The sequence below is a fragment of the Camelus ferus genome, chromosome 18, assembly GCF_009834535.1.
Source record: "Camelus ferus isolate YT-003-E chromosome 18, BCGSAC_Cfer_1.0, whole genome shotgun sequence".
Lineage (NCBI taxonomy): Eukaryota > Metazoa > Chordata > Mammalia > Artiodactyla > Camelidae > Camelus > Camelus ferus.
In genome coordinates, this window is record NC_045713.1 from 28,780,515 (window position 1) to 28,795,045 (window position 14,531).

General features: G+C 49.8%; 1 protein-coding gene across 4 annotated transcripts in view; it reads left to right on the forward strand.

The window, feature by feature from the left end:
* The window catches only part of LOC102515882, a 111,706-nt gene that overhangs the window by 13,851 nt on the left and 83,324 nt on the right, over positions 1-14,531 (forward strand). For 2 of the 4 annotated variants that reach the window (XM_032460786.1, XM_032460787.1), the window contains 6 exons: positions 2,972-3,157; positions 3,260-3,412; positions 4,943-5,087; positions 7,517-7,675; positions 8,400-8,524; positions 10,528-10,722. In XM_032460786.1, the coding sequence (XP_032316677.1) occupies positions 2,972-3,157; positions 3,260-3,412; positions 4,943-5,087; positions 7,517-7,675; positions 8,400-8,524; positions 10,528-10,722 (963 nt within the window). Of the gene's footprint in view, positions 1-2,971; positions 3,158-3,259; positions 3,413-4,942; positions 5,088-7,516; positions 7,676-7,915; positions 8,525-9,505; positions 9,546-10,527; positions 10,723-14,531 lie in introns of those variants that run through there. The other 2 variants (XM_032460788.1, XM_032460789.1) reach the window with 2 other exon arrangements.

The window sequence follows — 14,531 nt, forward strand, 5'->3', positions numbered from 1 at the left end:
TGTTTTTCCCACTGTCTGTTCCAGCGTCCCACCCAGAGTCTCACGTTGCAGTTAGAGGGTGTATATTTTTAATTACATTTAAAATGATATATTCAGGAGATTGTAGTACTCCGAAGTATCCAGTTTGACTTTTTTATACTCGTGTTCACCTGTGTAACCACCCGCAGAACATGATGTAGACGTTTCTGGCTCTCAGAAGGCACCCTTGTGCCCCTTCTAGTTGGCGACCCCAACTAGAAGGCCATCGCTAGGTTTTGCTTGTGTTTGACATTCATACCCTAGGCTTGTGTGCGTCTAGAGTCTGACTTCTTTCTCCCACGTTCTCTGCGAGACTTGTCTATGCCGCGTGTGTGTGTGTGTGTGTGTGTGTTAGGACCTTGGTCTGGTCCATTGCTGGACTGTATTCCGTTGCCCCTTGGCCATGTGCTCTCTTAATGGTGTCTTATGATGCGCAGAAGTTCTCCGTTTTGGTGAGGTCCAGCTTGGCAGTCTTTTCCGGGAAGCGCTTCACCTCCCCAAGGCCATGGTGCTTCCTGTGTTTTTTTCTACCGTCTTGATTGTTTGACCTTTCAGGGAGTGTTGGTTTGGAGATGAAGAACTGGGTTTGGGGCAGGGTGAGTGAGCATTAAGGTCACTTTGGAAAAGTGAAATCTGTCGAATGAGGGTCACAGGCTTGAGGATAATTTTATCTTTCCATCTTTAAAAATAAAAAAAGAGAAAGGGAACATTTTGAACATTTTTAATTAAAGTGTAACCAAATCTTTTTAAGCGAGAGGTTTTGACATTCACATCTGGTGTTCTGATTCTTGTGGAATCCAAGGCGGCTGGCGGTTCTGGGCAGCACCCCAGGAGAGCTAGCGAATGAACAGGGTTGTTACTGTTTGGACCCTCCCGGAGCCCAGGTCTCAGGTTCACCCAGCTGTCCTGGCCCTGCGGCTCCCAGCAGGGGCCTGGCTTCCAGGGACCCCAGTGGCTCCAGCCACCCCGCCATCCCCACAGGGCCCTCCTAGGCATCTGGCTCCATCTTCGGGCCCTGGGAGGACCTGATCCTGGCCTGCCTCCTTGCCTGGGGCAGAGCGGGCAGAGGCAAAGACCTCCGGCAGGCAGGAACCCTCCTCCTGCGGGTCCGAGTGGCTTCTCTCCATCTTTTCATAACCCCTGCCCTCCCTGCTGGGCCCTGATTTTCCTCCACTGTACTAAGAAAACAGAGTTTGTTTTCATTTGCCAAATCTGGAATAACAACGAATGTGCTTTTCCAAGCCACACGTCCCCCCTTCCACAAAGAAAACACACACACACCGACTCACAGAGAGAGACCCTGAGGACGCCCACGTAGGAACAGGTGGGGACATGCACCCACATGTTAAGACATACACACCAAGACTCATACATGTACCTGGACATGCAGATGCACTCACACAGACATACTACACACACACACACACACACACACACACGGACAAGTGGGGACAGCCACCGACATCTGGACACACACCTCCAGGGTACACTGGGACATGTGTATTCACATACTGGGACCTGCATGTGTACACTCGGGGACGCACCCATATCAGTGCACGTGTGCGCACACACATCAGGCTATGCTCAGGTGTGCGCACACGCATGGGGACATGCGCACCAGGACACGTGTACACTGAGACACGTGCACACCCACACAGGAACACACAAACACCCAGATGCTAAAACACACATCCACCGAGATGCACACATGCAGATGCTCGAGCCAGGCACCCTCGCGTGGGCACACTGACCTGGTTAAGACCACGAGTCCCAGGGAAGAACAGAGCCGGTTCAGGGGTTGTATTTCCCTGGGCTGCCAGGCGGTCCCTGCTGCTAGTGTGTAGGGATAATAGAGGCCACTCCCTGTTGCCCAGTGCCCAGGCCTGGTTTTCACGAGTGAGCCCGGAACATGTATTCTGAGAAGCAGCAAGTATAGGGGTAATGCCCAGACTGAGAGCCAGACTCTGCAGGGGCAAGTTTTGGCTTCACTTCTTTCTGGCTGGGTGACCTTAGGCCAGTTACTTAACCTCTCTGTGTCTCAGGATCTAAGCAAGTAACACGCGTGCCCTGTTAACAGCAGAGCCTGCTGCATAGGGAGTGCTGTGGAGGTGTTTACTAAATAAAATACATTTTTCTTCTTCCCCTGACTCTGAGGCCTGGAACCAGCGCTCCTCTGTCCTGAGTCCCCTGTGCCCCCCACTTTTGCCTTCCTCTCGGCTGAAGGCTTCGGTTCCCCGGTATGAGACTGGCTGAGTGTCTGGGTGGAGGTCTGCTGAGCAGCTGAAATGGCCCTTATCTGACTTGTCCTGGCCCGAGTTGTGCCACTGTGAGGCCCCTGGAAGAGAGGAGCCTGGTTGAACTGGTCAAGTAGGGCAGTCTGATCCCCAGAGGAGGGCTGGGTCTCCTCCTGCTCCTCGGGGAATCAGACCCCAGGGGCCCCAGCATGTGCGTCAGGGTAGGGTGAGAAAAGAGACAGTCTTGACTTTCAGGCACTTCTCAAGCTGCTTGATAAACACAGCTATTATTAAAAATTACGTGATCCAAGTTTGCAATTCGAGAGATTATATTAAAACAAAAGTAAGAGATATTTAATTCCTTATGCTCTCACTACACCATACCACGTCCACGCCTTCGGGCTTCTTTACCTTGCTTGTGTCGTGTGTGGACCTGTCACAGGATGTGTGCTTGCTGCTGACTCCCTGTCTCGTCCCAGCGCCCTTGCAGCGACACAGCTGAAATCAACCAGGGTGGGAGCATTTACACCGTGGAAATTGGCAAGCGCTATACAGACGGGCTCTTATATTTCCTGGGTGGGTAACCGGGCTGGGCAGTGGCTAACTGTTTACCCCAGTACTGGCCACATCCTTCCATTTAGGTTCTTTCAGATTGGACCCAAGGCCACATCCATAAAAGACAAACTCTCTAATTACTCAGAGCAAATTTATGTCCCCAGCCACTGCTGCAGACCCCGGGGGCCAGCCCAGGTGCCTTCCTGGGCATCTCAGCTCTTGTGCACAACCTCTGTGTGTCTCTGGACGGGCCCTGCGGGCAGCTGCCTGGTGTCAGCTCCCTTGTGAAGATCCTGGGAGACGCCTTAGGAGCCAACTGCACCTTCCAGGAGCCCTCGGATGCTGAGCAGGTGAGGACAGTCTGCATCCTGGGCATGGCCCCTGTGGAGTGGGCTGGGAGCCCACCCCCACCCCCGCACCAGGCCTCAAAGCCCCATGGCCATTTGTTTCAGCTCCAGATCGTGCTCAAGGCCATTGGCAACGCCGGCCTGGCAGCCACAGCTCTCACCCCCAAGCTGAGCACTTGTGCATCCCTGAGGAGCTGCCCCCATGAGATCCGGCTGGGGGCCATCCAGGCCTTCCGGAGGGTTCCCTGCTCTGTGGATGTGAGTTCCTACATGTTAGTTCACTGGGGCTGGTATCAGGTGGGAGTGGGTTTGACGTTAATACACATCTTCGTTTGCTCATCACCTATTACTGAGTGCCTTCTGTGTGCTGGGCACTGGGCTGGGCACTCATGTGAATGGGTGTCCAGGTCTCTGTACTCACAGAGCCGGTGTCTGCTGTGGGTGGCAGATAGTCATAAAACAAACACACAACCAAGCATATAATTACAAACAGACGACACGTAAGCCATCCTGTGCTGCAGATCCTCTGGTTCAGGGGTTGGCAAGCTATGGTCCACAGTCTACGCCCAGCTGACTCCCTGTCCTTGAATGTCAAGTTTTGTTGGAACACAGCTGTGCCTGTTCATTTATGCGTGGTCTGGGGCTGCTTTCTTGCTACAACTGCAGAGTATTTGCAAGAGAGGCTACATGGCCTGCAAAGCCAAAAAAATTTATTACCTCTTCCTTTACAGGAAAAGCTTGCTAACTTTGGACTAGCAGCTCCCCTCTCATTTTGAGTCAAAGCCAGAGCCGTTACAGTGAGCTGTTACAGGGTGCACGTGCCAGGCTCCATGTGAGCTGGCCACTGACCCGCTAGCGACTCGTGGCTTCATCTCCTACTTTCCTCACCCCTCCCCCCACTCCTCACCAGCCATGCTGGTCTCCCTGTTGTTTCTCAGACAGACAGAGACGCATGCATGCACACATACACGTGCGTGAATGACTTTGGCCTCAGGCCATTTGCATATGTAGTTCTCCCTTCCTGGAATTTCTTTCCCCTGGATATCCCCAGGCTTTATTCCTTTCCTTCCTGAAGGCCTTTGCTTAGAAATCACTTTAGTGTGAGTGTCCTTGTTGGCTGAATTTTACCTGAAATTAAGCCTCTCAGGTCCCACATGCCTCCTGCTTCCTTATTTTATTTTTCCCTCTTGAGCGTTTATCACCAGCTCACGTGTTCTGTATTTCACATACTAGCCTTGTTTACTGTCTCCCTGCACTGAAATGTCAGCTTCGGGTGGACGAGAGCTGGGTTTGTCTTGCCCACGGCTGTCGCCCAGCACGTAGCATCGTGCCGGACACGTAGCAGGTGCTCAGTAATCACCACTGCGGGACTGGCTGGGTGGCTGGCTGCGCTGTGAAGGAAACCAACAGGTGCTGGGGGACAGAGTCACATGGTAGGGGAGGTGGCTTGCTAAGGAAAGGAGGTAGCAAGGAATACCTTTAGAGGAAATACCTCCTGTGTGGCAGGCAGGCTGTTTTGTAAATAAAGTTTTATTGGAATGCAGCCATGCCCGTTTGCTACCTGTTCTGTATGGAAGTTGCCGGCTCTGGGCTGGGCTGTGAGAGGATGGGGATTAGCAGTGACTGGGGAACCTACCACCTCCTGCAACTGGGCCACAGGTGACAGTGTCAGGGAGCAGTGGAGACATCGGGAGACCTGGGGCCAGACAGCAGGGTCACCTGCTGGAGCCAGGGAAGATGTGGGGACATCGAGCTCCTGGGTGATGACTTTCTCTCTGCCCGAGCCAGCGATCCGTGCTCTCCCGCTTGTACCAAAGCCCCGAGGAGGATGCTGAGATCCGCATCAATGCCTACCTGGCCCTGATGAGGTGCCCTGGCGAGGAGCTGTTTGCCCAGGTGCGGCGCACCCAGGCAGGAGAGCAGTCCACCCAGGGTGAGCAGCAGCAGGTGGGGTCTGGCCTGGGGGCCACTTGGTGGGTGCAGGGGTTGAGGAGCACCCTTTCCCTCCACCCTTCGGGTGTTCTGTTCCCTTCCCCTTCCTCATCTCTTTCCACACCATCAAGACAAGTGAACTTGCATGTTCCCCTCAACCATGTGGTGGTTGAATAGCCTTGGAGAAGTCACTTCTCTGGTCCTCAGTTTCCCTATCTGTAAAACAGGGTGGAAGTCACTGAGTTCCCTTCTAGCTCTGGCCAGCTCACAGCTCAGGACCTGGAATAGAGACCTGTAAGGAGGAGGGAGAATGTCTACAAATCTCAGATCCCTCTGGGGTCAGAGAGTTGCCTTAAACAGGGAGCCTCTGGTCCTAGTTCCTAAACCCAAAGGTGTAACTTCAAAAAAATAGGTTCAACCAATTTTCAAGAAGGTTTTAAATAATGCACAAGGTGTTGAGAGCCTGGGACCTGACATCCTGGATTCCAGTCCCAGCTCAGCCACTTCCTACGTGTGTGCCTTTGGACGAGTGGCTCAAACTTCCTGAGCCTCCATCTCTACATCAGTGAAATGGGGATAATGACAGTACCTCCCTCACAGAGGGAGCATAAAATGAGTTAACACAGGAAGACACCGAGAACATCGTTAAGTGTTCCTTGCAGAGCTGTTGCTTTTAACGTGATTATCACTACTGCTGTTACTAGTATGTAGCCCAAATTTCAAAGCAGACAGCAAGCTATAGAAGGAAAGTTAAAGTCTTCCTCTTCTCCTGATCCCGAGGTCCCGAAGGCACTGAGTGTCACCAGTTCCCTTGTGTATCCATCCTGTCGGAACGTGTATGCGCATATGAACCTGGACGTGCATCCTTTTAACAGCAGCAGCTCAGGGTCACGTCGTGTGTGCTCTGATGCTTCTGCCTCCGGTGTGTCCGCGAGCTCCTTCCACATCAGGGCATTCGGGCTCTTTATCTACAGCTCTGTGGTGCCCCATTAGAAGCTTAAAGCATGATCCATGTTACCAGTCCCACTGATGGGCATTTAGATTGTTTCTGATCTTTTGCTGTGAGAAACAACGACCACCAGGAACCTCCCTGTGCATCCGCCTTTGGGCCCTTGTGCTAATCTAGCCATACGATCATTTCCCAGAAGAAAACTAGCCAACATGATGGTGTACACGTTTAAAAAGTCTGACCAGGGGGAGGGTATAGCTCAAGTGGTAGAGCACATGCTTAGCATACACAAGGTCCTGGGTTCAATCCCCAGTATCTCCTCCAAAAAATATATAAGTAAACCTAATTACCTCCTCTCCCCCCAAAATTAATAAATAAAAGTCTAATGGATGCTGCTAAACTGCCTTCTAAAGAAATGGCACCCCTCACCCGACCCACCCAAAGGAAAGGAAATGGTGCTCCTAGAAGCTGCAGTTCCTTATTGACAATTTTGAGGGTAGGACAGGGTTGGGGAGGGGCTGTTCTGCATCAACAGGCCACTAAGCCAAGCCCCTCAGAGGGGATCAGCCAAGGGGCAGCCTTGGTGGAGGCCCTGAGGTACCAGGCTTTTGTGTTGCCTGATGGGAGCAAAAGTCAGACTCAGCTCTGTTCCATGATGTGTTGTTCCAGAAGCTCCCTGCTGGGCATTCTGAGAACCTGGGACAAGCAAGAGGATTGGGGTTCCCAGTTAGACTAATATCCTCTGTGAGACTCTTTCCCAATGGTGCTCTCATCTTATTTTCACCCTTCCAGAGAGCTGGAGAAGGTCCCCATCACAGATTTCATGTCACCCCTTTCCCAACCTTGAAAGATACCCAGTTCTTTAGGTCCAGGCTCTGGTCTTTTTAGTTTTCTTTTAATTCTCTTTTTAGAGGGGGAGATAATTAGGATATTTATTCCTTTTTTTTTTTTTTTAATGGAAGGACTAGGGATTGAACCGAGGGCCTCATGCATGCTAAGCATGCGCTCTACCACTGAGCTATGCCCTCCCCCAGGCTCTGCTCTTGACTGATCTGCATAAACAGCCCTGGGAGATGGGTCATTACAGTTCATTTTACAGATGAGAAAACTAAGGCTCAGAGAGGTGGAGTGACCAGCCCGAGGTCACACAGCTTATAAGTGGTAGAACTGGGAATCAGACTCAGGTCTGACTTTCAAGCCAGGGCTTTCCCCACAATACCTCCCTTTCTCTTCTGGAAGGCTCGTCAGAATGCTCTGCAGGGTCTAGATTTCCAAGTTCCATTAACGTACTGCTATTGGTCACTGTTTCTTTAAAGAGGATGTGGTGTTCTCAGTAGCTAGGCTCCTGAGAAGCCCCTGGTGTGTGGAAATAGCAGGACTCAGGATAGGGGCTCAGGGATTTTTTCTCTGGGCTGTGCTAGCCCTGGGTCCTCCCTCACCATTCTCCCCTCCCTTCCCTGCTGGCCACAACTGGACTCCAGTGGGCTCCTTTGTCTGGAGTCACCTCCTGCAGTTGCTGGAGACGGATGACCCCCTGAAACAGGCCCTCCGGGAAGCCCTCCCTGAAGACGTCCTCAGCCGGGAGTTCCATCCAGAGACCTGGAAACATTCATCCTATTCCGACGTCACCTTCCGCTCAGGTACGGCCGTCCGGGGTGGGCGCTGTCCTGCCCTGGGACCACAGAGGCTTGAGAAGCTCTGAGTTCCAACTCCTGCGGACATGCCACCTGCTCGATTTTTTGCTATATTCCATAGCACCTGTCATTTTTGTCAGAAAAGGTAAAAATCAGTTAAATGTGAGCCATTTCATAGCTTTCTTCAGGATACTTTCATCTTTTCTCTAAACATGCTCTTTTTAACTTATTCTAAAAGGAAACTCTCTATCTCTACCATTAGTGGAAGATCAGTTTAACTGTAAAACTAAGGTAATCCTGAAGAGAAATACAATGACCCTGACACACTGTTGTTGGATTCCCGTAGATTCTTGCCTGCCGAGGGCTGTGAATTTGAGAACTGCTTTTCCCTTGGGTTAAAAGAGAGATTAGCATCAAATGGAGACGGCTGCCTCCTTGTAATTAAACAGGATCAAAAAGGGACCCCGTTCTAGCTTAGTTACTCGAACCCCTTCAGCTACTTGGCAAGTCTGGGCGTGGGGTGGGGCTCTGGCTGCCCCCTCTCTGTCTATCAGCGTGTTTGTGACCCTTCTGCCCTGACCTTCCCTCTGCCCTTGGTAAGGCTTAAGTCCGAGCTTCTTGTCCTGGCCGAGAGGGTGCTCTCCATGTCTGGCCCTGTCTCAGGCGACGGCCCCTCGGTCACAGGGCCGGCCCTGTGAGCCGTGTGGTGTGTACTGATCCTCTCTCCCAGCATCGGGCAGCCTGGGAGCCAACCTGGAGGGGACCCTTCTCTTCTCGCCTGCCTCCTTCCTCCCCCGTTCTGCCACAGCCAACCTGACCATCCATGCCCTTGGTCGTGCCTTCAACCTCCTGGAGGTAAGAGGGGGCCTAGCTTCACTCTCCTCAGGGCCTCTCCAGAGATGATCCCATCCGTCCATCTTTCCATCCATCATCTCTTGAATCTATTGATCTACTCCTGTATCTTGTATCCTGCCATCCACCCACCCGTCTATCTGCCCTTCCACCCATCTGTTCACCCACTCACGCATCCATACATCAACACCCAGCCCTACTTCCCTCCCTCTTTCTGTCCCTCTCACCCTATCTCTCTCCATCTACCCTCTCACCAACCTGTTTATTCCCCTAGTCATACACTCATCCACCCACCCACCCATTTCACATACCTATTCATCTATCTATCTGTCCATCACCCCATCAATCATCCATCCATACATTCATCTGTTCATCTCATCCATCTCTCTCATCCATTTATGTACCTTCCCACCCATCTCTCCGTCTACCCTCTCACCCACTCATCTGTTCATCTGTTCTCTCAGTCATCATGCATCCATCCACGTATTCACCCACCCACTCACCTTAACCCATCCATCCACACTTTTCCATACATCTATACATCTGTCCATCCATCCACCCATCCATCCATCCATCCACCCGTTCTTTTGTCCTCATCCATCTATTCATTTATGTACCCTTCTACCCATCTCTCCATCTAACCTCTTGTCCACCTATCTATTCATCTACCCTTCCACCCACCCACCCATCCATCCATCCATCCATCCATCCATCCACCTGTCATCTATTGCACACATATCCTTCTACTTGACATGTGCTGTGTACTGGGCTCTGATTAAAATGGCGAACAAGAGAGACATAATCCCTGCCCTCTTCCATCTCTTCCACCCAAGTCCCTGGAGCTTATCTGAGGGAGGGTGCTCTGTGCCCTATCCCAGCCCCTTCTAATTTATGGAGAATAGGGAACCTATCATCCAGACTTTGCCAACTGGGTGCCTGGGCTTAGAACTGCCAAGGGCTGACCCTCTGGTGATTTCTCCACAGATGCTCTCAGAGACAAGAGGATAGGAGGATGGAAGGAAAGGTGTGTGGAGGGATAAAAGGTTGCGTGGATGGGTGGATGGGTGGAAAGGATGGAAAATGAGTGGACAGATGGGCGGATGGAGGGGCAGATAGAAGGAAGGAGGGACTCATTCATTCATCCATCAGATTTTGAGAATCAACCAGGTCATCGGTTAGTCAGGACTCTCCAGAGAAATAGAACCAGTGGGATTATGGAGGCTGACAAATCCCAGCTCTGCACTCAGCAAGCTCGAGACCTAGGAAGAGCTGATGGTGTAGTTCTTGTTGGAGGCACGGGAATAAAATAAAACAATGTCCCAGTCTGGAGGCAGTCGGGGAGGAGGAATTCCCTCTTATTTGGAGAAGGGTCAGCCTTTTGTTTCATTCAGGACTTCAACTGATTGGATGAGGCCCACCCACATTATGGAGGGCAATCTGCTGGACTCAGTCTACTGATCTAAATGTTAAACTCATCCAGAAATGCTCTCACAGAAACACCTGTAATAATGTGTGACCAAATATCTGGGCACCCCCTGGCCCTGTCAGGTGGACACTGGAATTAACCTTTCCACCAAGCCTTGAGTGTGCTTAGTGAAAGAGACAAGGGTCCTCATGGAGCTCAGGATTTTGCAAGAGACACACACAAATTAGTCTGAGTGTGACCTTGGAGTGGTGTACTTGACAGAAGAAGGAGTGATGAATTTGGCTGGGGATATGTGAAGGGAGTGATGTGGGAATTCAGAGAAGGCTTCCCAGAGGTGGTGGCATTTGAAGCAGGCCTTAAAGAGTCTGTAGAAATTCTTGCTATGTGGCATTTGCCAAGCAGATGTGGAGCTGGATGATTTCCCAAGATCGTGCCTCTTTATTTGGACCTGGGTGGACCCGGGGGGCCCAGGGCACCCTGGTCAAGCTGCTGGACGCCCTGTTGAAGCCCCCAGCCCCACAGTTCTTGATTACCCTTGTGACTGGGTCACTTCTTGCTGGCCCCTGGCTTTCCTTCCCAGCTGGGGCTCCGGCTGGTAAATGCTGAGGAAGTGGCTCGCAGGCTGTTTGGCCGGAAGGCATCCTGGGGGCAGGAAGAGGAGAGACAGGCCCAGTCAGAGAAGCCCCCAGCGTCAGAACCAGGGCCCACCCCAGAGCCGGCGGACTCCGACTGTCCAGGAGAAGAGTCCAGAAAGATGAGAGACCTGCAGCAGAAGGTAAGGGAAGCACCCGCTGCCCACCCCAGGGTGCTGTCAGGTGCCAGCTTGGGCTCTGGGGACTGGGGACTCAGGCGTCAGTGAACTCTGACCCTGCCCTCCCACCCCCTACTGAAACCAGTTGCTGGTCCAGATCCGAGCAGTGAGCTGTTGTCCTGCCTTATTTTGAAAAACCATTTATTGAAGTATCACATACATAGAAAGGTGCCCACCTCGTAAGTGCATTTAATACTCAGTGCATTTCCACCAACAGAACACATCCTTCTAACCAGCACCCAGACCATCATCGGCAGCCTAGAAGCCCCTTTCTGCATCTTCCTTCTAGTTTATTCACCCATAACCAAGGGTAGCCACTGTTCTGGCTCCTAACAGCATCAATTAGCTCTACTTTTTAAAAATCAGCTTTGTTGAGGTATAATTGACCTACAGTAAATGAGATGTGTTTAAAGCGTGCAAGTTGATAGTTTTGACACGTATACACCAAGAAACCATCACCAGCCAAACCAACATATCTGTCAGTCCAAAGATTTCTCCCTGCTCCTTAATCCCTTCCTCCTGCCCCACCCCTGCCCCTACTGAGATCGGCTTTTTCTATCACAGTAGATTGGTTTGCATTTTCTGGACCGTTACGTAAATGGAATCACTCAGCAATACTCTTTTTAAGCACATACTCCTTTTTGGTCTGACTTCTTTAATTCAGCGTAAGTATTTTGGATTTCATCCATGTTGTAGGTACAGTTTCTTCTCATGGCCAAGGAGTAGTCCGTGGTATGGCTGGACCACAGTTTGTGTATGTATTCACCTGCTGATGGACGTTTGTGTTATTTCCAGTTTGGGGCGGTTACAAATAGGACTGCTGTGAGCATGTGTATTCAGATCTTCATATGAACATGTGTTTTCATGTCTCTTGGGTAAATAGCTAAGAATGGGATACTTGGATCATGTGATAGTTGTATGTTTAATTTTTTAAGAGTTAGCCAAACTGTTTTGCAAAGTGGCTACCATTTTGCACCCCCACCAGCAGTGCAGGAGAGCCCTAGTTCCTCTCCATCCTCACCAGGATCAGCCTTTTTAGTTTCTGCCCTTCTAATGTGTGTAGTCATATCTCGTGGCTTTAATGTGCGTTTCCCTAAGGCTACGAATGCTAAGCACCTTTTCATGTGCTTATTTGTCATCCATATGTCTTTGGTGAAGTGAATGTTCAAATATTTTGTCCTTTTTAAAACACTGGATTGGTTTCTTATTACTGAGTTTGGGCCTTTTTGCTCTGTTCTGAACACCAGGCCTTTATCAGATATGTGACTTGCAAATATTTCCTCCCAGTGCACGGCAGTGGTCTTTCCATTCTCTTCACAGTGTCTTTGAAGAACAGAGTCCGTGGATTTTGATGAAGTCAAGTTTGTCCGTTTCTTTTATGCCTAGTGTTTTGGGTGTTCGCTCTTAGAAATCTTTGCCTAATGCAATGTTACAGAGATTCGTAGGACCCCATGGAGATCTCCAGAATTCTCTCTCAGTGTGGCTCTTTCCTCTTCCGTACTCTGCCCGGACACAGCCCAGCCACCTTGGTCCCCCCGGACTCCCACATCCTCGGCTCCCTGCCCTACCCTCTCTGCTCCCCTCCTGGCACTTCAGCCTGAACTCTCTCCAGGCAGGAAGCTAGGGCGCACCTTGCTTGTTCCCTGTCTCATGGGTTCATTGTCTCCTATTACCTGGTGTCTGATGTCTTGGGAACTTTTATTTAATCTGTACCATCTGGGTTTCTGGTTGCTTCACATGGGAAGATAAATCCAAGTCCTTGTTACTCCAATCTGACTGGCAGCAGAAGTCACATCCAGTTCCTTTCGTGAACTTTATATAGATGGAATCAATCACCATGTACTCTTTTTCTAAAAAAAAGAGATGAAATATAACATAGCATCACATAACATAAACGTCACCATTTTACATTATACAATTCAGTGACGTTTAGCACATTTCACAATGTTGTGCAACCATCACCTCTATCTCGTTCCAGAACATTTTCATCACCCCTGGGAGACCCCACACCCATTAGCAGCCCCTCCCCCATTCCCGCCTTCCCTGGTCCCTGGCAACCGCTAATCTGCTTTCTGTCTCTGGATTTACCTTTTCTGGACATTTCAATAAACAGAATTAGACAATATGCAGCCTTTTGTGTCTGGCTTGTGTCACGAAGCATATGTTTGAGATTCCTCTGTTGTAGCAGGTATCAGTACTGCGTTTCTCTCTAAGGCTGGGTGATATTCCATCGTGTGGATGGACCACATTTTGTGTGTCGCTTCATCCACTGATGGACTTTCAGGTGGTTTCCACCTTTTGGCGATTGTGACTAATGCTGCTCACATCCTCCGTTTTTTGGGTCTGACTTCTTTGGCTCAAAATGTGTTTGTGAGATCCATCCATGTTGCTGTGTATACCTGTGGTTTGTTCCTTTTTCTTGCTGTGTTGTGCTCCACGGGGTGAGCATATCACAATTTCTTTACCCGTTTACTTTTTAATTTTAGTTTTAAATTTTATTTATTTATTTATATTGATTGATTGATTGATTGCTGGGGGAGGTTATTAGGTTTATTTATTTATTTTTTAGAGGAGGTACTGGGGATTGAACCCAGGACCTCATGCCTGCTAAGTGTGCACTCTACCACTTGAGCTGTACCCTCCCCTTTATCCATTTACTTTTGATGGCTTTTGGGTAGTTTCCAGTTTCTGGCTGATTACAGGTAGTGTGGTGAACATTCTTCTGTTCATCTCTTTGGTGAATGTGTGTGCACATTTCTGTCCAGCATGTACCTAGCAGTGGAATTGCTGGGCATGATGTGTGTATGTGTGTATGTGTGTATGTGTGTGCACTTGCACTTAGCCTGCTTTCCCTCTTCATATTGTTACTTGAGTATTTTCTTACTGAAAACTCGGTGTATGCATACATTTTAGTACCCGTTCTGTGGGTGGAGACTGTACATAACCACTCCCCCATCGGTGGACATTTAGGTTGTTAGCATCTTTTGTTCTTATAAATATCATTTCCACGTACATCTGGGGGTAATAATCAAGGTGGTGATTGGGGCATTTGTTCACATGTCCACACATTTACTAACCACCAGCTGTGACCCCAGAGCCCGAACACAGAGATGGTCAGAACATGGTCCCTGCTCTCGTGGTTGCTCTTGGACTAGATCTGGGGCCAGCGGGTAACTTGAATGAGAGTGGTGGGCTGGGTGTAAACATTTTTCTTAGAATCCACAATCCCTTTGGTCTTTTATTTTCTCACTTTTGATCGAGACTCACAACCCAAGGTATATTTTGCACAAGCACAGTGATGACTGGCAACAGTACTTGGCTTCTGTGTTGGAGAGACAGTAGGGAGTGGTGGGGACTGTGGCAGACGGATGTGTAGCACAGGCCTCAGCTCCAAGTGGCAGCCACTGCTGAGCTCTGAGCACTTGTTGCCCCTCGTTGGGGCAGGAGCTGGAGCCGTGAGGGGAAGACACGCCAATATTTCTCTTTGTTGATAAGCTGGGTATCCGGATTTTATATAAAATCTTTCAATTTTTAAATATTAGAAACAAATTTTGAAAAATACACACTGCATGAAAAACAAAGAAAGTCCAAGAAACTATCATAAACCGGGGGAAACTGAAGAGACACAACACTAAATGCCATGTGGTACCTGGATTGGATTTTGGAATAGAAAGAGGATGGAATGGAAAAACTGGCGAAATCCAGATAAAGTCAGGAGTTCAGTGAATAACGTGCTGGTGTCTTAGTTTTGTAAGGTGTTAACAATGGAGGAA